General features: G+C 43.7%; 1 protein-coding gene across 1 annotated transcript in view; it reads left to right on the top strand.

Moving 5' to 3' along the window:
- Window positions 1-137: 137 nt before the first annotated feature.
- The window catches only part of LOC117362179 (short transient receptor potential channel 2-like), a 44,471-nt gene continuing 21,780 nt past the window's right edge, over window positions 138-22,828 (top strand). Inside the window, exons 1-3 of the mRNA XM_033948136.1 lie at window positions 138-1,220; window positions 12,450-13,142; window positions 19,363-19,566. Of these exons, the coding sequence (XP_033804027.1) occupies window positions 1,206-1,220; window positions 12,450-13,142; window positions 19,363-19,566 (912 nt within the window). The 5' untranslated portion in view covers window positions 138-1,205. The remainder of the gene's footprint in view (window positions 1,221-12,449; window positions 13,143-19,362; window positions 19,567-22,828) is intronic.

The following is a 22,828-nucleotide window of genomic DNA, read 5'->3' as shown; positions in this document are numbered from 1 at the left end:
GAATATGCATGGAGCAGATTTGCATGCCTGGCACCTCCATTATATGCAAATCTCTCTTATGTATAGTCATTAGGGCTATCCTGAAAACCCGACTGGCCTGGTGGTCCTACAGGATAGGGTTGGGAACCACTGGTCTATTTAACTGACCCTGGTGATCCTTGCCCCTCATGGTGCCTATTCAAAAATAGCTTCTGCACCTTCTGGTAGTAATCTTGCAGTACCGCAAGACTACCACTAGAGACTGTGGTAGACATGTTTGAGCGGACACTGCGCCAAAGAGATCCTGGTAAGAGAGTTAAGGGAAATGGGATTTATTTGTATATTGCATTTTTGCGCTTACACATTCAAAGCGGTTTACATAAGACAGTGTAAAGCAGAAACCAAACACTGAGACCAATGTAAGTAAAATTTAAATGAGCAGATGAAGGTAGAAAAAGAAATTTTATTTTCTCTTTTTTGATTGAAATATTAGCTTTTGGAATGTACATATGCCAGAGCTGACCCCTATAAAGAAAAAAAACATGATTGAAGGTAGACCAGGGGTTGGGAAGGGAAGAAAGATGTCTCTTTACCCTTACCTTGACTGTACTTTCATAGGCCCTGTTCCCTAGCATGAGGCACAGAACTGGCTGAGTTTTATGAGATTTTTTTCTTGGGCAGATCTGCTTTGTAACAGATTTTTAGACAAATAATTGGCTTTGGGAGTTTGTCTCCATATTTTATTACACGTATAAATGCACTTAAACCAGTGTTTCAACTGCCTGAGTGCAATGAGACAGTTACCGGGATGGAGAAAGAGCAAAGTAAGTAAGCTGGGAAAACAGCAGCAGAAAAACAGCTTTAATTTCTCTGCTGGAACCTCCAGGGCTTTGATTGAAACAGTAGCGTTCTCCATAATGACAAGCCCTATTTGCTCACAGTGCCTCTGGGGAACAGCCAGGTAAATTCAGCATTTCACCTGCCCTAGCGCTGAAAGGATCCCCTTCTCTTCCATCCTACTGTGCAAAAAGAGATTGCGAAGGGAAAACGCCATTTCAGCTTCCTCTGCCTGGGGCTGGGGTTTTTTTTCTTGGGCACTGTTCAGTTTCACTGCTTTACTTTTTATTTAACAATGGATCTTGCCACTAAGGAGCTGCACTCTCATCATTTTCCTACAGGACTTTAGCTCATGGTCTTTTCAGTAGAGAGGGAAGGTAAAAGAAGTCATGGAGAATCTGACAGTAAGTACTGCAGAAAGGTTTTGGCATTTTCCCTTGCTGGGGTACAAGACTGGGTATGTCATTCAGCACCTTGCAATTTGAAAATCTGCAGTTTCTACTTTCAGGGCTGGCAACATGGTGGAAAACAGGATATCTGAAAACTGAAACCCTTTCCCTCCATTTCCCTAACGGGTTCTATCTGGGCTGTTTTTGAGCTGCGATGGGTCTTGTATTGGTTGTATTGCCTGGCCTGGTGGTTTATGTATGAGGGGCTACGGAAAAGTTCTCAACCCAACCAACAAAGTTTCCATCAAGGGCTATACACTTATTTAATTGATTTTCCACTTTTTTCATACTGTCGGAAAAATTCAGGACGAAAAAAGTGGGAAAGCGATGGATTAAGTGTAAAGCCCTCCATGGACACTGCCCCAACTTTGTTGGCTGGAGTGAGACTTTTTAGTGGCCCCTCATTTTACATACAAATATTTCCTCTGTCTCTAGTGGATTTTGTGCCTGGGGCAACGGAGGATTAAGTAACTTATGTTGCCCGGTGTCACAAGAAGCCACAGTGGGAACGGAATTGTTTTTTGCCCACCGTGCCAACCATTAGCGCTAAGCCTCCTTTCCCAATTCAAATGTGGAAGAGGCAATGGAAGAAGAGTGTGTCTTAAAGCACCACAGACATGTACAAGACTGTATAGATATCTTTGCAAGGCAAGTTGTTTGAATTAAAGTTAAAAAATTGTCCCACCGGGCTTGTGTCAGTTGCTGATCTTTTTCCTGGGTCAAACTCAGTTTTCCTTAAGGTTCTATCTCTATACTATTGTCTGTCTTGATTGTATTAAGATAGGCAGTGCTAGAGCCCTTAGTGACGGTGCCTGGGAAAACTAATTTTAATAAATTGTGACACTTATAATAGGAAAAAAAACTACTATGGGAGCTTGAGAGGCAGTATCGGTCTTCTCTTTAGATACGAGCTGACATAATTTTCTGCTGAACACTACATTAGCTAATGAAGAGTTTTGAGTTATGACTGATGGGTTTTTCACACAGTACTTATCAAAACAAGTTGGGCCCAAACTCTGGAAACCATTTCTTATCTCCTGCATATTAATGACTTTGTACTTTTCTGTTACATATGCCTCCTCTAGCCAGGTGAAACACCACTTAAGCAAAAAATGGAAACCAGTCTCCAAAACCTGAAATATTGCTATATAACCAACAAAAATGGACACAGCCAGACTAAAGTCCAGTAACTTAAATAACTTATTTGGTTATTTAATTAATTATATAATTAGCTAGCTGATCACCCTGTGTTACCTGGATATTTATTTATGCTAATCTTCTATTACTCTGTTATACTGTCTCTGAATCTCTAGCTGTAGTAACTCTGTCTCTCATCCTGTAGTCGGCCTTCACGCTGTTGTACTGTCTCTGAAGCTCTAGATGTAGCAGCTCTCATCCTGTAGTTGGGTTTCACACTGCTGAACTGTTTCTGAAACTCTAGATGTAGCAGCACTTGGCCAATTGCCTTACGTTTCCTTGGAAGCATTGTTATAGCAATGATGTCACAGCTGTGTGACATCATTAAGCTGATAAATAATTGAAACTATGTTACTCTGTAATTCTAATAACAAATCTGTAATTCTAATAACAAATCTGTAATTCTAATAACAACTCTGTAATTCTGACAAATAATTGTAAATCTGCCTGTCTATGCAGATCCTAATGTAACTCAATGTAAACCGCCTTGAACTCACATGGGTATGGCGGTATATAAAAATAAACTATTATTATTATTATTATTATTATTATCATTCCCTAAGCTTCACACGATTGGTCAAAGCAGTTTTATCTAAATAACATACATCACCCCCCTTCCCACCCCCACAGTATTTTTCCCCAGATAGTAAGTGATATGTATACCAAGTTTGGTTGAACTCTGAGTTATGCTGGAACATACATACATACATAACTAATTGAAAAATCAACAGTTATTTATATTTTTCCATGCATAGTCTAGCAGTTACAGGGAGGTGGGGGTTTTTTTGACCTATGATTATACCAAGTCTGGGTTTACAGCGCTGCAGGATGATGTCCATTGGCGCAGGCTGTCCCACTCACTGAGGTCATCCCCTCCCCCAATTACGAATGTTGGGGGAGAGATTTGCAGTTGCTGCTTTAATAATTGTATTTTAAGTTTTATAATCTTTTTCCTATTTTTTATTTTAATTAGAATTTATTTTGTAATTTATTATTTTCTTTGTATTTTACTTTCCTATTGATTATGGAGTTCTTTTCTTTTTTGTTTAGTACTATGTAAACCACTATAATGATGTATCGAATACTGATCTATAAATACTAATAAACATAAGTTATTTAAGTTATAGGACTTTAGTCTGGCTGTGTCCATTTTTATTGGTTATATAGCCCTCTAGCCAGGTGTCATGCATTGAGCACCAATTAGCATAAAACCTGGGTTTTCCAGCCTTTTCCCACACACAAAAAAGAATTTTGACTCTTCACAATAAAACCACAGATGGGAAAATCTCTTTTGGGAGTACTGGGCATGTGTAGAGTGTAGGTGGAGGCAATAGGAGAAGAATAGCACTGAAGCATTGTTTCACTCTATGGTGTGACCGCACTTTCAATTTTGTGTGTAATTCCAGTTACTGAATCTCAGAGATATAGCAGAATTAGAAAAAAAGCAAGAGGATGGGATGATTCCATATGAAGGCTAACTTAGAGAAGAGACAGCTAAAGGGAGTTATGATAGAGGTCTATAAAATACTGAGTGGAGTGGAACAGGTAGAGGCGAACCACTTGTTTACTCTTCTCTAAATACAAGGACTAGGGGAAACAATGAAACTTCTAAGTAGGTTTTGGAGGGCTCACCATACATTAGAAAAGGGTTATGGTGAGGTTTACCTGACACCCTTTATGGTGCCCCACTGGCCAGTGTAGTATAAATGGGGGCTCCTCCAAATAGCTTGGGTATGGATGTTTTGAACTTGGATGTTTTTGTGGTCAAAATAGCCCAAAAATGTGTCCTAAGGTTGGACATCCTGATGGTCAAGACCTCTAAATGGGCAATTATTGGGAAAAAAAAGATGGATGTCCAGCAGTTTCAAAAATGGATGTTTTCAGCATCAGAATTTTGGACACACTACTTAGGACATCCAAATCAGATTTAGGTGCACTATTGAAAATGGCCCTCCATGAATTGAAATGTGATGTGCACTCTCTCTGCAAGCTTAGCTTGTGATTTTTTGGCATAGGGAACCCACAAAATTGTGTGCTAGATCCTAGTGCGTCTTTCTGAGCTTCTTATCATGGAGGTGCCCAACTCTTAGTTTGTAAAGCAGGAAACACTGCAAGTTAATTGGAATGCAAGGTTATTGCCATTATCTTCCTCCCCGGGGCTTAATTATTGTAGAGGTAACATAGTAAATAATGGCAGATAAAGACCTGAAGAGTCCATCCAGTCTTCCCATTAGTGTGTGGCGCAGTGGTTAAAGCTACAGCCTCAGCATCCTGGGGTTGTGGGTTCAAACCCATGTTGCTCCTTCTGACCCTGGCCCCCCACCCACACACACAAACTATTACCCCAGGTACATTAGATAGATTGTGAGCCCACTGTGACAAACAGGGAAAAATGCTTGAGTACCTGAGCTTCCTTGATCATGCATATAGGGAAAAAGAACCCATTGTTCAACTACAAATTGGGGGGGGCATTGTTGGGAGACAGCAGTCTTGAGAGAGACTTGGGTGTGATGGTGGATGAATCATTGAAGCCATCTGCACAGTGCGCAGCAGCCTCGAAGAAAGCCAACAGGATGCTGGGCATCATAAAGAGGGGCATAACAACCAGGACACGGGAAGTCATCATGCCATTGTATCGAGCGATGGTGCGTCCACATCTGGAATACTGCGTTCAATATTGGTCGCCGTACCTCAAGAAGGACATGGCAGTACTTGAGAGAGTCCAAAGGAGAGCAACGAAACTGGTAAGAGGGCTGGAACACTGCCCATACGCTGAGAGGTTGGATAGGCTGGGGCTCTTCTCTCTGGAAAAAAGGAGGCTCAGGGGAGATATGATAGAGACCTTCAAGATCATGAGGGGCATAGAGAGGGTGGATAGGGACAGATTCTTCAGGCTGAAGGGGACAACAGGTACGAGGGGGCATTCGGAGAAACTGAAGGGAGATAGGTTCAAAACAAATGCAAGGAAGTTTTTTTTCACGCAAAGGGTCGTGGACACTTGGAATGCGCTACCGGAGGAAGTGATCAGGCAGAGTACGGTACAGGGATTCAAACAGGGATTGGACGAATTCCTGAGGGATAAAGGGATCGTGGGATACTGAGGGAGGAGCTGGGATGTAACACAAGTATAGAAAGCTAACCAGGTAATAAGTATAGAAACCCAACCAGGTCGTGCATGCGCAAGACCAGAGGGTTAGGACTTCGATGGGAAGATAGGACTTCAATGAGAAACCAAGGTGGCAAGGGAGCCCCTTCTGGTGATTCAGACAGGACGTGACCTGTTTGGGCCGCCGCGGGAGTGGACTGCCGGGCAGGATGGACCTATGGTCTGACCCGGCGGAGGCACTGCTTATGTTCTTATGTTCTTATGTAGAATGGTATAGAAAATTGAATAAATAAATAAAAATGATTAACTTGTCTCTTATTTGATATTTCTGGATCATAGACTGTAAAGTCCACTTGGTATTGTCTTAGGTTCCGAATGCTGAAGTTGCCGTCCAAGCTCAATTCCACCCTATCCAACCATCCCATTTGCAGGATATCTACCATAAATCTGGCCAGAAACATCCTCATGTTCCAAGTTAGTGGAGTTTCCATTGATGCCCTCCCCAGCCCACCCTACACCAAATCATCACATGTGGGACACAGACCGTGCAAGTTTGTCCAGTACCGGCCTTAGCTCTTTAATTTACATCCTCCATTTTCTAATTGGTGTAAGGGTTACCATATTTTGTGTAAAAAAAATCCGACACGTGGCCATGCCCTGTTCTGCCGAGCCCTTCCCTATTCTGCTTCCAGCCCCTCCCCCAGCAAGCTGCTTCTTTTAATTCCTGACCACCAGGCCGTGTCCAAGGACCCCCGAGCATGCACGGATTCATGTGATGTCATCCACACATGCTCAGCCGCCCTCCAGATGCGGTCACAAAAAAAAAATCCAAGTAGTTAAGAGGCTACAAAGAGCACAGCAAACAAGCTGGTGCTTATGTTTTTATATTTAAGACAGCCGAAGACCCAGTAATACTCCTGAAGAAGGCATTTTTATTTTTCCAAAACACGGCCTGTGTTGGGTCATTTGTATTTGATACATTATTTGGTTTTTATCTCGGTCAATTGTGATTGTATACATCCTTTGTGGATTATTGTTAAGTTATTTGGTTGCTTATTAAACTACAAACTTTTGTTCCACAATCTTTTTTATTGTTTTCTTGTTCCATTTCCTTTGTAGAATCTTTTGGTGCTATTTGGATTTTTTTTTTCTTTTAATACGACAATACATGACAGTGAAAGTAAGGGGTAGAACTACAATAAGTAAAGGAAAGTAGGGGAGATAAATATTCCTGTAGGTTTCTTCTATACTTCCCCGTCTGCCTCAGTTCCTCCAAGTCCGCCACTCTAGCCTTAAGAGATTCAAGATAGTCAACGTTACGCCCATCTTTAAAAAGGGATAAAGAGGTGACCCGGGAAACTATAGACCAGTGAGTCTGACCTTGGTTCCGGGGAAAATGGCGGAAGCACTGATAAAAGACAACATAGATGAACATTTTGAAAGAAACAAGCTTCTGATAACCAGCCAACATGGTTTCTGCTAGGGGAGATCGTGCCTAACAAACTTATTGCACTTCTTCAAAGGAATTAACAAATGGATGGACAGAGAAGACTCCCCCATAGACATCATATATCTAGATTTCCAAAAAGCCTTTGACAAGGTACCCCATGAACGCCTACTTCGGAAACTGAAGAACCATGGGGTGCAAGGAGACGTACATAGATGGATCAGAAACTGGTTGGCGGGTAGGAAACAGACGGTAGGAGTGAAGGGCTAATACTCGGACTGGAGGAGGATCACGAGTGGTGTTCCGCAGGGCTCGTTGCTCGGACCGCTGCTATTTAATACATTTATAAATGATCTAGAAACAGGGACGAAAAGTAGATAATAAAATTTGTGGATGACACTAAACTATTTAGTGGAGCTCGGACTAAAGAGGACTGTGAAGAATTGCAAAGGGACTTGAACAAACTAGGGGAATGGGCGACGAGATGGCAGATGAAGTTCAACGTTGAGAAATGTAAAGTACTACATGTGAGAAGCAGAAACCTGAGGTACAGTTATATGATGGGAGGGATGTTATTTAAGGAGAGTACCCAAAAAAGGGACTTAGGGGTAATGGTGGACATGACAATGAAGCCGACGGCACAGTGCGCAGCGGCCGCTAAGAGAGCGAATAGAATGCTAGGTTTAATCAAGAAGGGTATTACTACCAGAACGAAAGAAGTTATCCTGCTGTTGTATCGGGCGATGGTGCGTCCACACTTGGAGTACTGCATCCAATATTGGTCACCGTACCTTAAGAAGGATATGGCGTTACTCGAGAGGGTTCAGAGGAGAGCGACACGATTGATAAAAGGTATGGAAAACCTTTCATACACTGAGAGTGGAGAAACTGGGGCTCTTTTCCCTGGAGAAGAGGAGACTTAGAGGTGATATGATAGAGATTTACAAGATCATGAAGGGCATAGAGAGAATGGAAAGGGACAGATTTTTCAAACTTTTGAAAAATAAAAGAACAAGAGGGCATTCAGAAAAGTTGAAAGGGGACAGATTCAAAACGAATGCTAGGAAGTTCTTCTTTACCCAACGTGTGGTGGACACCTTGAATGCGCTTCCAGAGGGAGTAATAGGGCAGAGTACGGTACTGGGGTTCAAGAAAGGATTGGACAATTTCCTGCTGGAAAATGGGATAGAGAGGTATAGATAGAGGATTACTGCACAGGTCCTGGATCTGCTGGGCACGATGGACCTCAGGTCTGACCCAGCAGAGGTATTGCTTATGTTCTTATGCTTATGTTCTTATGTCTGGACAGGTACCTGGAGGACAAAGGGATTGAGGGGTACAGGTAGGAGTAGAGGTAAGGTTATAGGGACAGGATTAGAGGTAAATTATAAAATTAGTCAGAGACCACTGTTCAGGCAGTGGGCCTGATGGGCCGCCGCGGGAGCGGACCGCTGGGCAAGATGGACCTCTGGTCTGCCTCAGTGGAGGCAACTTCTTATGTTCTTAAGACCCTTGAGCTCTTTGCACTGAGCGCACACATATGATCTCTCACCAAATGGGAGATAACCATACATGTGGCACTCGATGCAAGAACTGGATAGCATCCATCTTACTACTGTCTGTATCTTAGTATTGGTGAATTCTTTAGTTATTTGACTGTGCTAAGGGAGTGGCCTTATTTGGTATATTTTACACTGCTGTTTTGTGTTTGCTTCTCAATGAATGCTAATATACTGTTTAGGGCAAATTACTTTCTGATGAAAATACCCTATGGTTACAGTTTTCCCTCTTGTATTCCTAATTTGGATAATTGACTATCAATTTGGATAATTGACTATCAATTGTGCCTGGGGTGAGTGGGGGGGGGGGGGGTGAGTGACTAAGGCCAAAGAAATTTAGACATATCTAATACCTACATTGTAGTGCTCTAGGGCTCTAATGATTAAATTTATATATTTGCTTAATGACACAAAGAAAAAAGTGAAGGCGACCACAAGATGCTGAAAATCTTTATTCTTCAAACATAAGACTCAAAGATGTTGAGCACCTTGTGGTCACCTTCGCTGTGTTCTTTGTGTCCACTGTGAGAAGGTCGGATCTCCTGTTTTTGTCGCACTGCTTTGTCTAATGAAATAGATTTTATCAATAAATATTCTGTTCTGTCCCAAGCTTTAAGTCAATAAGCTGCTTATTGTAGAAGCTTTATTCATGTTTTAGATGTTTAAAAGCTGACATTTAGATATCCATGGACATCCAAATTAGAGTGTTGTGCAGGGACAGAAACCCCACCCATCCCCGCCAGGATCCTCTCCATCCCCACCCGTCCCCGCCAGGATCCTCTCTGTCCCCACCCGTCCCTGTCAGGATCCTCTCCGTCCCCACCCGGCCCCCGCCAGGATCCTCTCCATCCCCACCAGGATCCTCTCCGTCCCCACCTGTCCCCGTCAGGATCCTCTCCATCCCCAACCGTCCCCACCAGGATCCTCTCCCTCCCCACCCATCCCCGCCAGGATCCTCTCCATCCCCACCCGTCCCCGCCAGGATCCTCTCCGTCCCCACCCGTCCCTGTCAGGATCCTCTACGTCTCCACCCGGCCCCCGCCAGGATCCTCTCCATCCCCACCAGGATCCTCTCCATCCCCACCTGTCCCCGTCAGGATCCTCTCCATCCCCAACCGTCCCCGCCAGGATCCTCTCCATCCCCACCCGTCCCCACCAGGATCCTCTCCCTCCCCACCCATCCCCGCAAGGAATTACCTCCATCCCCGCCTGTCCCCATAAAAAGCAGCAATTACTTCTGACAGGATCATCAATTCCACAGTTTTTTGTGTGTTTGCACTGCTGTTTTCCTTGTGGAATCTCTTTGGTGGAACCCTTTTCTTGTTTTCCGTTCAGGTAATTAACTTATAAACCCCCTCTTTTACTAAGGCTGACGTGTCCATTATATTATATGGATGAACCCTGCTTCCAAAGCCTTCCATCCCCGTGGGAGTCCCGTGGGCCAGAGGGGGGTCCCCATGGGTGCTTATATTATATGGTGAGCCCTCCAAACCCATCCAAAACCTACTATACCTACATAAAGATGACACCTGCAGGCTTAAGGGCTATTGTTTTGGTGTGCATTATTTAGCACCGAAGTATCTTATAGGAAACATTATGCCACATTCTCTGCCTCACCAGCTGCGTTCTATAGCCCACGCGGACTTATAGAAACATGATGGCAGATAAAGGCCAAATGGCCCATCCAGTCTGCCCATCTGCAGTAACCATTATCTCTTCCTCTCTCTAAGAGATCCCATGTGATTATCCCAGGCTTTCTTGAAATCAGACACAGTCTCTGTCTCCACCACCTCTTCCGGGAGACTATTACATGCATCTTACCACCTTTCTGTAAAAAAGTATTTCCTTAGATTACTCCGGAGCCTATCACCTCTTGACTTCATCCTATGCCCTCTCATTCCAGAGCTTCCTTTCAAATGAAAGAGACTCGACTCATGCACATTTACATTACGTAGGAGTTCAAGAAGGGATTGAACAATTTTCTGAAGGAAAAGGGGATAGAAGGGTATAGATAGAGGGCTAGTATACAGGTCCTGGACCTGATGGGCCGCCGTGTGAGCGGACTGCTGGGCATGATGAACCTCAGGTCTGACCCAGCAGAGGCATGGCTTATGTTCTTATGTCTCTATCATATCTCCCCTCTCCTGCCTTTCCTCCAAAGTATACAGATATGTTCCAACTGTCAAGGAACTGCGAGTGCAGGTTCTAGGTACAGTATATTTTCATGTATAGGTCCCAGGGAATGGAACAAGATTCCATTATACATTTGTCAGCAGGATAATTTGCAGAATTTTACAAATTACTGAAAAACCCCCAACTTTTTTGTACAATGAAGTATGGAATTTAAATTTTGTATCTTAAATTGTGAGGAAGCGCTGGTCGCTTTAGTATTTTATTGTTTGCTTGAAATTGTTGTGGAATGTATGTTGTCATGATGATGATGTGTGTATTTGCTGTGACCCGCCTTGGAAAAGGCAGGATACAAATAAATAACTAAACTAAACTATAACGTGTTCCTGGGACTTTTTAATGTGATGCTCATTGCAGAGCCCCTAGAGCAGACATGGGCAAAGTAAGGCCCGTGGGCCATATCCAGTCCGTTTAGTTTTTTAAAATGGCCCGCCAACCACAAGCATCGAGCCGGCAGCACTCTAAACAGGCTGCTTCGTGGCCTTCTCTCTTCAGGGAATTCCTTCTGTCGCATCACTGATGATGTCATCAGTAATGCGGCACACAGAAGGCTCTGATGAGAGAAGGCCGCGAAGCAGCCTGTTTAGAGTGCTGCCGGCTCGATGCTGCTCTGGAGGGAGGTATGTAGGGCTCACGGTTGGCGGGATTCGGATGGGAGGGAAGGATGCGCAGCGGGGACTGGTGCTCAAGGGTTTTGCTGCACAAACACTCCATCCATCTGCTCTTGGTCTGGCTGCTCTGTCAAATTTAAGTACCCATTGTGGCCCACGAGTCCAAAAGTTTGCCCACCCCTGCCCTAGAGTGACCCTTTGCTATGCTGTGCTCACCATACACATAAGAACATAAGAGTCACTAAATCCCACACTCTACTCAAGTGCTCTATCAGTACAGTCATAGAACCTCTATTTTTCTTCCCCCATTACCCCATTCATAACCCTGCCCTCCTCAAACTGCTATAATGTAGTATATACATTCGGTGAACCCGTTTATACATAGCATAACTCAAAAATACTGGATTGGATTAGATTAGATTTTGAAGGGCTCACCATAAAATACAAGCAGGTTATGGTGAAATGTGTACCTGGGGCTTTTTAATGTGATACTCACTGCAGTACCCCCTAGAGCGCACCTCGGCTCGTGCCAGATGTCTTGGGCCAGTTTGCTAAGAATGCTGGCTGTTTAGATGTCCCAATAGCTTGTTTTTGTGCATTTTTCATTTGGACATCTTTGTATTTGAAAACGACTAAAAGGCACTAAGGTCATTAAAAAAAATTGAAAAGATAGATGTCTTGCTATTTTGAAAATGGATATTTTCTCTACTGGTTTTCTGGACGTCTTTCCCAAAACGTCCAAACTCAGACTTAGGTGTCCTATTGAAAATGTCTTAGCAAAGGAGTACAAGGAACTAGATTAACAGAAGAGATGGTGGTGGCAATAGGGGGAGTAAAGAAAGTCTAGAACAGGAAAGGGAGGGTGCTTGTCACAATACCTAAATTTTGATCCACTAGCTGTCCATTAGAGCCATATTTTAGCAAAAAGATGAATTGTACAAATAGACACTATCTGATCTCAGCACAGTTGGGAAATCTAGAATATGAATAATTGTATTTTGTAAAACTTTCGTTAGTAGAGGGGAAGTGTTGACAAGAATCATCTGTGATTTAATGCTTCTTTTCTTCCACCAGCAAGCCAACTGGAGGGAAATAGTCAACAAGAAATTGAAATTCCCCATTGCACTAATTTCTGCCATTCATGATGGGAACATCAACCAGGTGCAACAACTTCTGCATGTTGGCGATGGGATCTTACGGCAACTGGATGATAATGAGGACCGCTCCTGGCGGGAGGCCCTCAACCTGGCCATCCGTACTGGCAACGAGGAAATCATGAAGACCCTGCTGCAAGGTGTCAAGTTTGACTTCCGTCAGATTCATGAAGCTCTTCTGGTGGCTGTGGATACCAACCAGCCAAATGTGGTAAGAATTCTGCTGGATCGGCTTGACCAGGAAAAGGGGATCAAGATGGACATCAAGTCCTTCTCGCTGGCCTTCTTTGATAACTCCATCGACAACTCGCGCTTTGCTCCTGGTGTGACCCCTCTGACCCTTGCCTGTGAGAAGGACCTATACGAAATTGTGGAAATGTTGATGAAAAAAGGGCACGTCATCACTACGCCTCATAAGATCTCCTGCAGTTGCTTGGAATGTAGTAATGGGCGCAAGTATGATCTACTCAAATTCTCCTTGTCGCGCATTAATACGTACAAGGGCATTGCCAGCCGGGCCTATTTGTCCATAGCCAGTGAAGATGCTATGCTGAGAGCCTTCAAGCTAAGTAGAGAGCTCAAACGTTTGTCCCGAAAAGAACCAGAGTTTAAGGTCTGTCTCATTTTTGTTCCTTATTTCATTTATATTTTTTAATGCTACATCTCTAGTCCGAGACAACTGACTGTTGTTGGGTTTTGCATCCAGTTCTGAATGAGGTTTGTGCTGAGCAGTAAAGAGGTCCATCATTAGCAGAGAAATCTCGTTGTTCATATAACAAATGTTGAATTGGCCCCCATAGAAAGACTGGGGAGCATTAACAGAGGTAGCAGGGTTTTAGTTTTGAAACAGTAGCTGTTAGGCCATGAAACACCAAATGTATGACTAAGAATATATAAAACAGGTGTAAAAGATGCAAACAGGCCAATAATTATATGGCCAGTGACATCAAGAATTTCTTGATACACTTGCTGTAAGATGAAAAAATGAATAAAGATTAAAAAAAATATTACATTGCTATGATTTACTGCAGTGAAAGCTAGGCACTTACCTTTTTACTGGACTAAATATATATCACTCACCTTATTTCTGACATGGTCTAATCTCATTGCATTATCCTCAAATACAATTTTGAAACATTGTCAGCAGGCCTGAAAGGGTTACATACCTTACAAAGGTTGGAGAGTGATAGTTTTTCTGGTATCCGCTGAAAATCAGGGGAGGGAAATTTCATGGGGACTCCAGAAAGTATTTCTTCACCGAGATGGTGGTCGATCATTGGAATGAACTCCCACGGCAGGTGATTGAGGCCAACAGCGTGGCAGATTTCAAAAATAAATGGGATATTCATGTGGGATCTCTAATGAGGTAAGGGCAGGAGGTTGGTGAGCAAACTCATGGGGGAAGGGTCACTGGAGTGGGCAGACTTGATGGGCTTTGGCCCTTTTCTGCCGTCATTTTTCTATGTTTCTATGCCGTAGCACTATATTTAAGAGCAGACAAGAGAGAGTTGTGTCTCATGACCAAAGCTGTGCTACTCAGCTCACATGCAGCTGAGTCCTAGCCATCAGAATATATTGATAAATGACATGCTTATTGGCAGTGTATATTCTTGTCCAGCAGCACCTCCGTTTCTGTGATCCCTATGAGGATAAATCTGCAACAGCCTTTTTGATAAATTCCTCTAACTTCTCCCCCCCTCTTCCTTGCCTCCCCCTCGGACCTTGACTTACCTCAGTCTCTCGACTCTTCCAATTCTGTCTGCCACCTAACGGCTTAACAAAATGGATCACCCTATCCAACTAATCACCCCTTCTTCTTTACCCCCCTTACTTAACGCCTCTGCTCGGCTTTATCGAACGCCGCAATATACATCCCCGCTGTATGTAACACTACTGTATGAACTCCGCTATATATATGCAACTTACAACAATTGTAACTTCTCTGCAATAGTAACCGACCTGAAAATAACTTCACCGCAAATGTAACATTGCCGAAAATGTAAACGTAGCTATGCCAAAAAAATAAAAAATGTGTAACTTCGCTGCAATGTACAGTCTCTTCATCTGTTAACCGCATAGAACTTCCATGGTAATGCGGTATACAAAAATAAAGTTATTTTTATTATTATTTATTCTGGTGGCCTCATTTTTCTGAATTCTCTGAGGATAAGGTTCTCCAATAACGAAACGTCCTCACGCAGTTTCACAAAAAAAAAGATGTGACATATACTATTGAAGTGAATATTCAACACATCAAGCTTGCATATCCGCTCTGTTCCAACTGGTTTCACCCTCCACAAGCTTCTTCAAGGAGCATCATAGATGATGCGAGGCAGCATCGCTTATCCCGTGACCGAGGCAATATGGCAAGACTCCAAAACGTTAATTGCAGGGCTGCATATAGATAGGGATTTAGCACTGCAACTGCTACTACTTATCACTGATGCAGCGCTGTACATTTTGACATTTATAGACAGCTTGCAATCTAACTTGGACAGACAGACGTGACATAATCCTAAGGAGTTAGGAGTTGAAAGCACTCTCAAAGAGGTGAGCTTTTAACAGGGCCTTGAATACTGCCTGAGACGGAGCCCGCCATAGGGCAGCTTGTTCCAAGCATACGGTGCAGCAAGGCAGAAGGCACGGAGTCTGGAGTTGGCAGATGAAGAGAAGGGCACAGAATGGAGGGACTTACCAGCTGAGTGGAGCTCACAGGGGGGGATCATAGGGGGAGATAAGTGCAACAAAAGTGAAATCTGCCTGGGAAAAATAGAGATGGTAGTGGTTTGACCAGGAAGAAGAAGTTGGATAAAATAGATCAAGAATTCTTTGGAGTCTTGTTATATTGCGATACTGCCTTGCAACATCTATGGGCCATTTGGCCTTTATCTGCCATCATATTTCTATGTTTCTATGGGATCTCTTAGGGAGAGGAAGGGATGGTGGATAATGCAGATGGCATGGTCCATTTGACCTTTATTTGCCGTCATGTTTCTACGATACTTCTTGAGATGCTCATGAAGGGTTGGAGCAGAGCTGATCTAGGCGTTTGTGTTGAATATTCATTTTAATTGTTTATGAGACTTCTCAGCTTTTTCACTTTTTTTGTGAAATTATTTTGTGAGGATGTTTTCTTGCGAGAAAATTCTGAGATTATGGATGTCTTAATGGATTAATAAAGAGTTGTCTATTTTTTTCAGAGATATTTTAAAAAGTTTTTTTAAGGCTTACAGTAAGAATACCACCTGTTCTGGGATATCATTTGAGCCTGTTTGGGTTGGTGGTCGCTTTCTTTTTTAGTGTATACTGGAGATCCAGGAAACTTGTGTGCCATGTCCGTAAAGAACAGAGATTGTGTGCTGGAGGCAGAACTACTGAGTAACCCAAATTCCAAAGGGATGCTTGATGCCAGTTCTGGCTGCCTGGCTCCCACTTCAAATGCATATTAGAAACATAGAAACATGATGGCAGACAAAGGCCAAATGGCCCATTCAGTCAGCCCATCCGCAGCATCCACTATCTCCCTAAGAGATCCCACATTTTCTTAAATTCTTTGTCTCCACCACCTCTACCACTCTTTCTGTAAAAAAAATTTCCTTCAATTACTCCTCTTAACTTCATCCTATGCCCTCATTCTGGAGCTTCCTTTCAAATGAAAGAGACTCACCTCATGCGTATTTATGCCACATAAATATTTAAACATAGAAACATAGAAATTGACGGCAGAAAAGGGCCATAGCCCATCGAGTCTGCCCATACCAATGACCCACTCCCTGACTTTTACTCTCCTATTGATCCCATGTGAATATCCCATTTTCTCTTAAAATCTGACACGCTGTTGGCCTCAATCACCTGCTGAGGCAGCTCGTTCCAATGATCAACCACCCTTTCGGTGAAGAAGTACTTTCTAGCATCACCCTGAAATTTCCCTCCCCTGATTTTCAGCGAGTGTCCTCTGGTTATCGAGGGCCCTGTAAGACTGAAGATATCATCTTTCATCTCTATATGCCCCGTGATATACTTAAAGGTCTCAATCATGTCCCCCCTCTCTCTTCGCTCCTCCAGCGAGTACATCCGCAGTTTTTTTAGTCTTTCTTCATATGTGAGATCCCTGAGCCCCAAGACCATCCTGGTAGCCATTCGCTGAACCGACTCAATTCTCAACACATCTTTCCGGTAGTGTGGTCTCCAGAATTGAACACAATACTCGAGATGAGGTCTCACCATGGATCTGTACAGTGGCATTATGACTTCAGGTTTTCTGCTGACAAAACCCCTACGGATGCAGCCCATCATTTGTCTTGCTTTGGACGAAGCCTTCTCCACCTGATTTGCAGCCTTTATATCATCGCTAATGATCATCGCTAAACATCTCTATCATATCTTCCCTCACCCACTTTTTCTCCAAACTATATACTGTATATTGAGATCCTTAAGTCTGTCCCCCATATGCCTTATGATGAAGATCACCGACCATTTTGGTAGCCTTCTTCTGGGCCGACTCCATCCTGTTTCTATCTTTTTGAAGGTGCTGTTTCTAGAATTGTACACAATATTCTAAATGAGGTCTCACCAGAGTCTTATACAGGGGCATCAATCCCTCCTTTTTCCTATTAGCCAATCCTCTCCCTATGCACCCTAGCATTCTTCTAGCTTTCACAGTCACCTTTTCAACCTGTTTGACCACCTTATGTTAATCACACACTATCACACCCAAGTCCCACTCTTCTGTCGTGCACATAAGTTCTTCACTCCCTAAATTGTACTGTTCCCTCTGGTTTTTGCAGCCCAAATGCATGGCCTTGCATTTCTTAGCATTAAATATCAGCTGCCAAATTTCAGACCATTCTTCAAGCTTTGCTAGATCCTTCCTCATGTTGCAGCTCCTGGCGCTTCAGCTGTGAACACAGAACAGAAATATTTGTTTAGCAATTCTGCCGTACCTTTATCAGCTTCTACATATTTCTCCCCTTCACCTTTGAGTCTCACAATGCCACTTTTGCACTTCCTATCACTGATATATCTAAAAAAATGTCTTGTCTCCCCATTTTACCGTGTCAGCTATTTTTTCTTCCATTTGCATCTTTGCTTTCCTGACTCCACGACCAGCCTCTCTTAACTTTTCCAGATATTTTTGCCCGTCTTCCTCTTTCTGCGATCTTTTGTAGTTTATGAAAGCTAACCTCTTATTCCTTACTTGAGTACCTGATTGTAAAAACTGCTTAGATAACTTTGATAGGCGGTATATAAAAATCTAAATAAACTTGAAACTTGAAAACTTGAAACTTACCTTCTCAGCTGCTACTTTTGAGAACCAAAGCGGCCTAATTTTCCTCTTTTACATACTTGCCTCACAAAAAGGTTTGTCGCCCTTACAATCGCTGCTTTCAGTTTTGCCCACTGCATTTCCACTCCTTCCAGACGTTCCCACCCCGACAATAATTCCTTGAAGTAAACCCCCATCCGAACAAAGTTAGTTTAAAAAAAAAAATCTAGAACCTTTACTTTTGAATGAGCCCTCTCTTAGGGATACCAGACATCTGGATTTTTCCGGGTATGTCCTCCTTTTGAGGATATGTCTGGGGGTTCGGATGGCTTTTAAAAACCCAGCACTTTGTCTGGATTTTGAAAAGCCTTCTCTAAATCACGTGGGGCAGGAAGAAATCTGCGCATGTGTGGATTTCCTCCTGCCCGACGAGAGCAGGCAACGGGGGGCAGGGCTAGGGCAGGATTGGGGACGGGACTGGGGCGTAACAGGGTAGAACTGGGCAGGCCTGGAGGGGCTGGTCTAGGGGGTCCGAATTTTACTGGCAACCCTACCCTTTCTACACCTGTTGCTACTTCTAGATTAAGCCTTATTTAAACATTTTTTCCAAACCAAGTTTCATTAAAAATATTTTGAATACCCTTCCTGATGTTGCTTCTTTCCCAAAAGTTTTTTATTTTTGTTTTTTTTTTCTTTCTTTTATAACAAATGTAGTTTATCCTTATATTCCTTATGTATCTTTAATTAACTATGGATAGGTTTGTATGTTTTATTGTCTCAAATGATTTAATTTGTTCCCCCAAATTTTTAATATTGTTATACGCATTGAAAATTTTTGATATTGCGTTTAAATCAAAACTACAATAAACTTGAAACTTGAAGTAGGTGTAGAAACAATGGGACAGGCCATAAATTTCTCTTTATGTTCAAATCTGTTTTATTAATATAAAAAGAGAACCAACAGAATCCAAAATATAGAGAGTCAACAAGGCATAACAGTGCAAGAAAACACAACCCACCCAATCCCGCCCCAACAAAGCAGAGCCCCCTCCCCCAACACACACATACATGAGAACGGTAGAGAAGGTGACCCAGAGATCTCTAACACCCCAGGGGTCCGGACTCTTGTGGCCCCTGGATTATCCAAAAAGGGGGGGAATCCTAAAAAAAAAGATTGCAGTATCTGGTGCCCAGCTAGCGTTCAATATTTCATAGAATTCAAAATGAGGCTGCGCCCTCGCGGGGAGAGAGAATTCAGATAAGCATCCCAAACGATCAAAGAGTGACCACGTCTGCGTGGGCGGCCCATCGTCTCATGGGCCTCCCACAAGGCCAAAGTATGCACCAAGGATCGCCATCCCCAAAAGGACGGCGGTTCAGGTACGGTCCAAGATTGCAGGTTACGTTTCCCTTTAAAATCTGGGAGGCTTGGTAGGTCTGTGGAGAAAAGAGATCTTGGCACCATCACAGATAGCTAATGCTGCAAGTCACACCACATGTGGCAGGGCAGGAACACTCTACAGTAGGAATCGGAATATGTTCTGGAAGGTTCTCTTTTCTCTTCAAGCCCGAGTACCTGAGCCTGGAAAAACTCTGCCAGGAATTTGCTGTGGAGCTGCTGGGAATGTGCCGGAACCAGAGCGAGGTCACGGCGGTGCTGAACGATGCTGGAGACGACAGTGATGAAGAAGGGGTGGATAACCAGGCTTTTGAGGAAGGCATCCCCAATCTGTCCCGGCTCAGGCTGGCCGTAAACCACAATCAAAAGCGGGTAAAGCTAGAGCCTAATGGTCTTGTAGTAGCTCTTAATTATGCTTTTTGACTGTACTGTATGTTGGATTCTGCTTTGGTCGTTCTGGCCGAGCAACGAACCTGCTCACACAGACTTATACAATTCTGTAGATGTAATTGCCAGTTTTCTGATCCTTCCCTTCTATGTTTATATCGCTTAAACTATAAATAAGAACAAAGCGGTTTACAAAATAATATGCTATAGTAATAAGATAATAAAATAATTCCATTCAGATAGGAAAGCTCAATCAGACATAGCAGAAACATCCAGAGTGTCAAGTCCAAAGAGAAGGCTAGCGTATAATAATGTGATTTTAAACTCCTTTTAAACCTTACCAAAGATTCTTCTTTTCTCAGTTCTATCAGCAAGCTACTCCACAAGACTGGTAGTAGATAGAAAAAAGCACTGCTTCTAGTAGAAGCCAAATGTGCTTTCGATATGGGAGGTAAAGCTCTTCGATTATCATCTAAAAATCATAGAACATCACCAAGGAAGACAGATATGGCTCAGCCAGAACTCTAATTGCAGCTGGAGATTTAGCACTGCAACAGAAGTGAAACCTGCTTAGGAAAATAGAGATGGTAGCAGCTCTGTTCCCTCTATACCAGGGGTGTCAAACTCAGGCCTGTGGACCCGCAGGGTAATTAAATTTGGCCTGAGATTTGGCCCACTGTTCGTCCCCTCCCTCCATCCCAGTTTCCTGGTCTCATCTTCAAAGCAGCCTGCAGAGGATCACCAGTCAGTTGCAGCGATCCTAGCAGACTGCCGTAGCCTCCACAGCACGTTCCCTTTGCCGCAATCCCACACCTGATGTCAGAGGAGGGGCAGGACCGTGGCAGAGGGAATGTGTTGCGGAGGCCGAAGGCAGTCTGTTAGGATCACTACAGCATTGGCGATACTCTGCAGGCTGCCCTAATTAGCTGAAGGTGAGACCAGGAGGCCAGGGGGGAAGCTGGAGGACGCTACAAAGATGGAGGAACATGCAGACCTTCAAAGGGGGGGGGCCTGGTACAGATGTACATGGACAGAGGGAGGGAGGGAAAGGGGGTCCAAAGAGATATGCATATGCCGGACTGAGGGGGGAGGGGATGGGGGAAAATAAATAATGGATCTAAAAACAGAGGAGAGGGAGAGAGATGGTGGACAATAGGAGGGAAGGAACAGAAAGGGAGAGAAGTTAGACACAAGGGATGGTGTGGAGGGGGGATAGAGATACTGGATAGGAGGGTAGTTGGGAAAAGAAAGGGAGAGATGGTGGACCTTGGGATGGTGGGAAAGGAGGGAGAGATGCTGGATGAAAGGGTAGTTGAGAAAAGGAGAGATGGTGGACCTTGGGATGGTGGGAAAGGAGGGAGAGATGCTGGATGAAAGGGTAGTTGAGAAAAGGAGAGATGGTGGACCCTGGGGATGGTGGGGTCCATCGCTGCAGCTACGGGGATGAAGATGAAAAAAAGGAAAGATACCAGACCTCTGGGGGAGGGGAAGGAAGGGAAACGGAAGTAGAGGACAGAGATGGAAGATGGATAGTTAGCATGGAGAAAGAAGAAAGAAGGAAATCCTGGCAAGCGAGTTATCAAAAGAAAACCAGAGCCTGGGACCAACATGATTTGAATAATGACCAGACAACAAAAGGTAGAAAAAATAATTTTATTTTCTGTTTTGTGATTACAATGTGTCAGATTTGAAATGTGTATCCTGCCAGAACTGGTGTTAGCCAGCAAGCGTGAACTAGGACCTAAAAGAGAGAGGAAAAGTCTTTTTTATTTATTTTGTTTACATCACAGAGCCAGCATGGGGTTGGAGAGGTTGTAACTAAGACTAAGGGGTCCTTTTATTAAGGTGAGCTAAATTGGTTAGTGTACCTTAATAAAAGGCCACCTAAGTATCTTAATAAAAAAATGTTCCTATGTTTTAGATTTCAGCCCCTTATGTGATTGACACCCTGCTCTAAACTGAGCAGGAGTCCTCCACCTATAGCCCTGCCAGTGGGTGGCACTATTTCACTATCACATTTTCAATAGTGAGGAACAGGCAGGGAAACCTGTGTAGACGTCCGGATTTCTCCTTACAATTATCCCACCAACATTCTATTGTGATAGAGTCCGCCTTAAAACGTTTCAAAAATTGGAGGACATGTCCGGGGGTCTGGATGGCTTTGTCCAGGTTTTGAAAAGCTTCTAAAATCGCTGTTGGGCAGAACGGCATCCACGTGCGCATGATGTCATCATGTCGTAACCATGCAGATGCCGTTCTGCCCGATGAGATCGGGCAGCGGGGGCGGGGCTAGGGCGGGATTGGGGCCGTGACGGGACAGGGATGGGAGGAACCGGGGGCAGGTCTAGGGTATCTGGATTTTCCAAATGGAAAATCTGATAACCCTACTAATGATGGAAAAAGACAGTATTTAAGAACTGCCCCCCACTGGCAGGAATGCAGTTGGAGGACAGAGGGTGGTGGTCTGGGTAAATTACATCCGGAGGAGCTGGTTCTGGGTTACGTAGAAGAACTTCCACTAGTTTGATATTTATTTCTGATTTTACGAATGAATATGTGTTGACTCTCCAGGGTATGGTTTATTTCATTTATTTACAGTACAATAAAACCTTGGATTGGAAGTAACTTGGTTTGCAAGTGTTTTGCAAGACAAGCAAAACATTTTATTAAATTTTAACTTGATATACAAGCAAGGTCTTGCAATACAAGTAGAGACAGTATAAAGTACTTCCCTGAAATTCGCGGGGGTTCCATTCCAGGAACCCCCGCAAATTTCAAAAAATCGCGAATACAGTTTTTAGGCAGGGGAGACAGGAGAGGGCAGCCAGTGAAGGAAATCACTCGCTGTATGCTCCGACCGCCTCTTCCTATACTAAAGTCGGGCCTCACCAATCAGGAGCTGCTTTGACACGCAGCTCCTGATTGGTAAGGCCCGACTCTAGTACAGGAAGAGGCGGTCGGAGCATACAGAGAGTGATTTCCTTCACTCGCCGGCGCTCTGGCTGCCCTCTCCTGTCTCCCCTGCCCAGTCATTTGCGGTCGGAAAATACTGCGAATGACCGGGACCGTGAACCGCCGACCGCAAATTCGCGGGGGAGCACTGTACACACATCACAACTGAACCGATGGTTCTTCTCTCTCTGACGCTGTGTGAATATAGTGACTGTTCTAAACAAGCAAGGTCTTGCAATATGAGTACTTATAGTATTTTGTATTAAAGTTTTTGGGTTGTGGAACAAATTATGCT

This window comes from Geotrypetes seraphini, chromosome 6 (genome assembly GCF_902459505.1).
Source record: "Geotrypetes seraphini chromosome 6, aGeoSer1.1, whole genome shotgun sequence".
Lineage (NCBI taxonomy): Eukaryota > Metazoa > Chordata > Amphibia > Gymnophiona > Dermophiidae > Geotrypetes > Geotrypetes seraphini.
The sequence above is the reverse complement of the archived record's forward strand: the minus strand, read 5'-3'. Positions and strand labels throughout refer to the sequence as shown.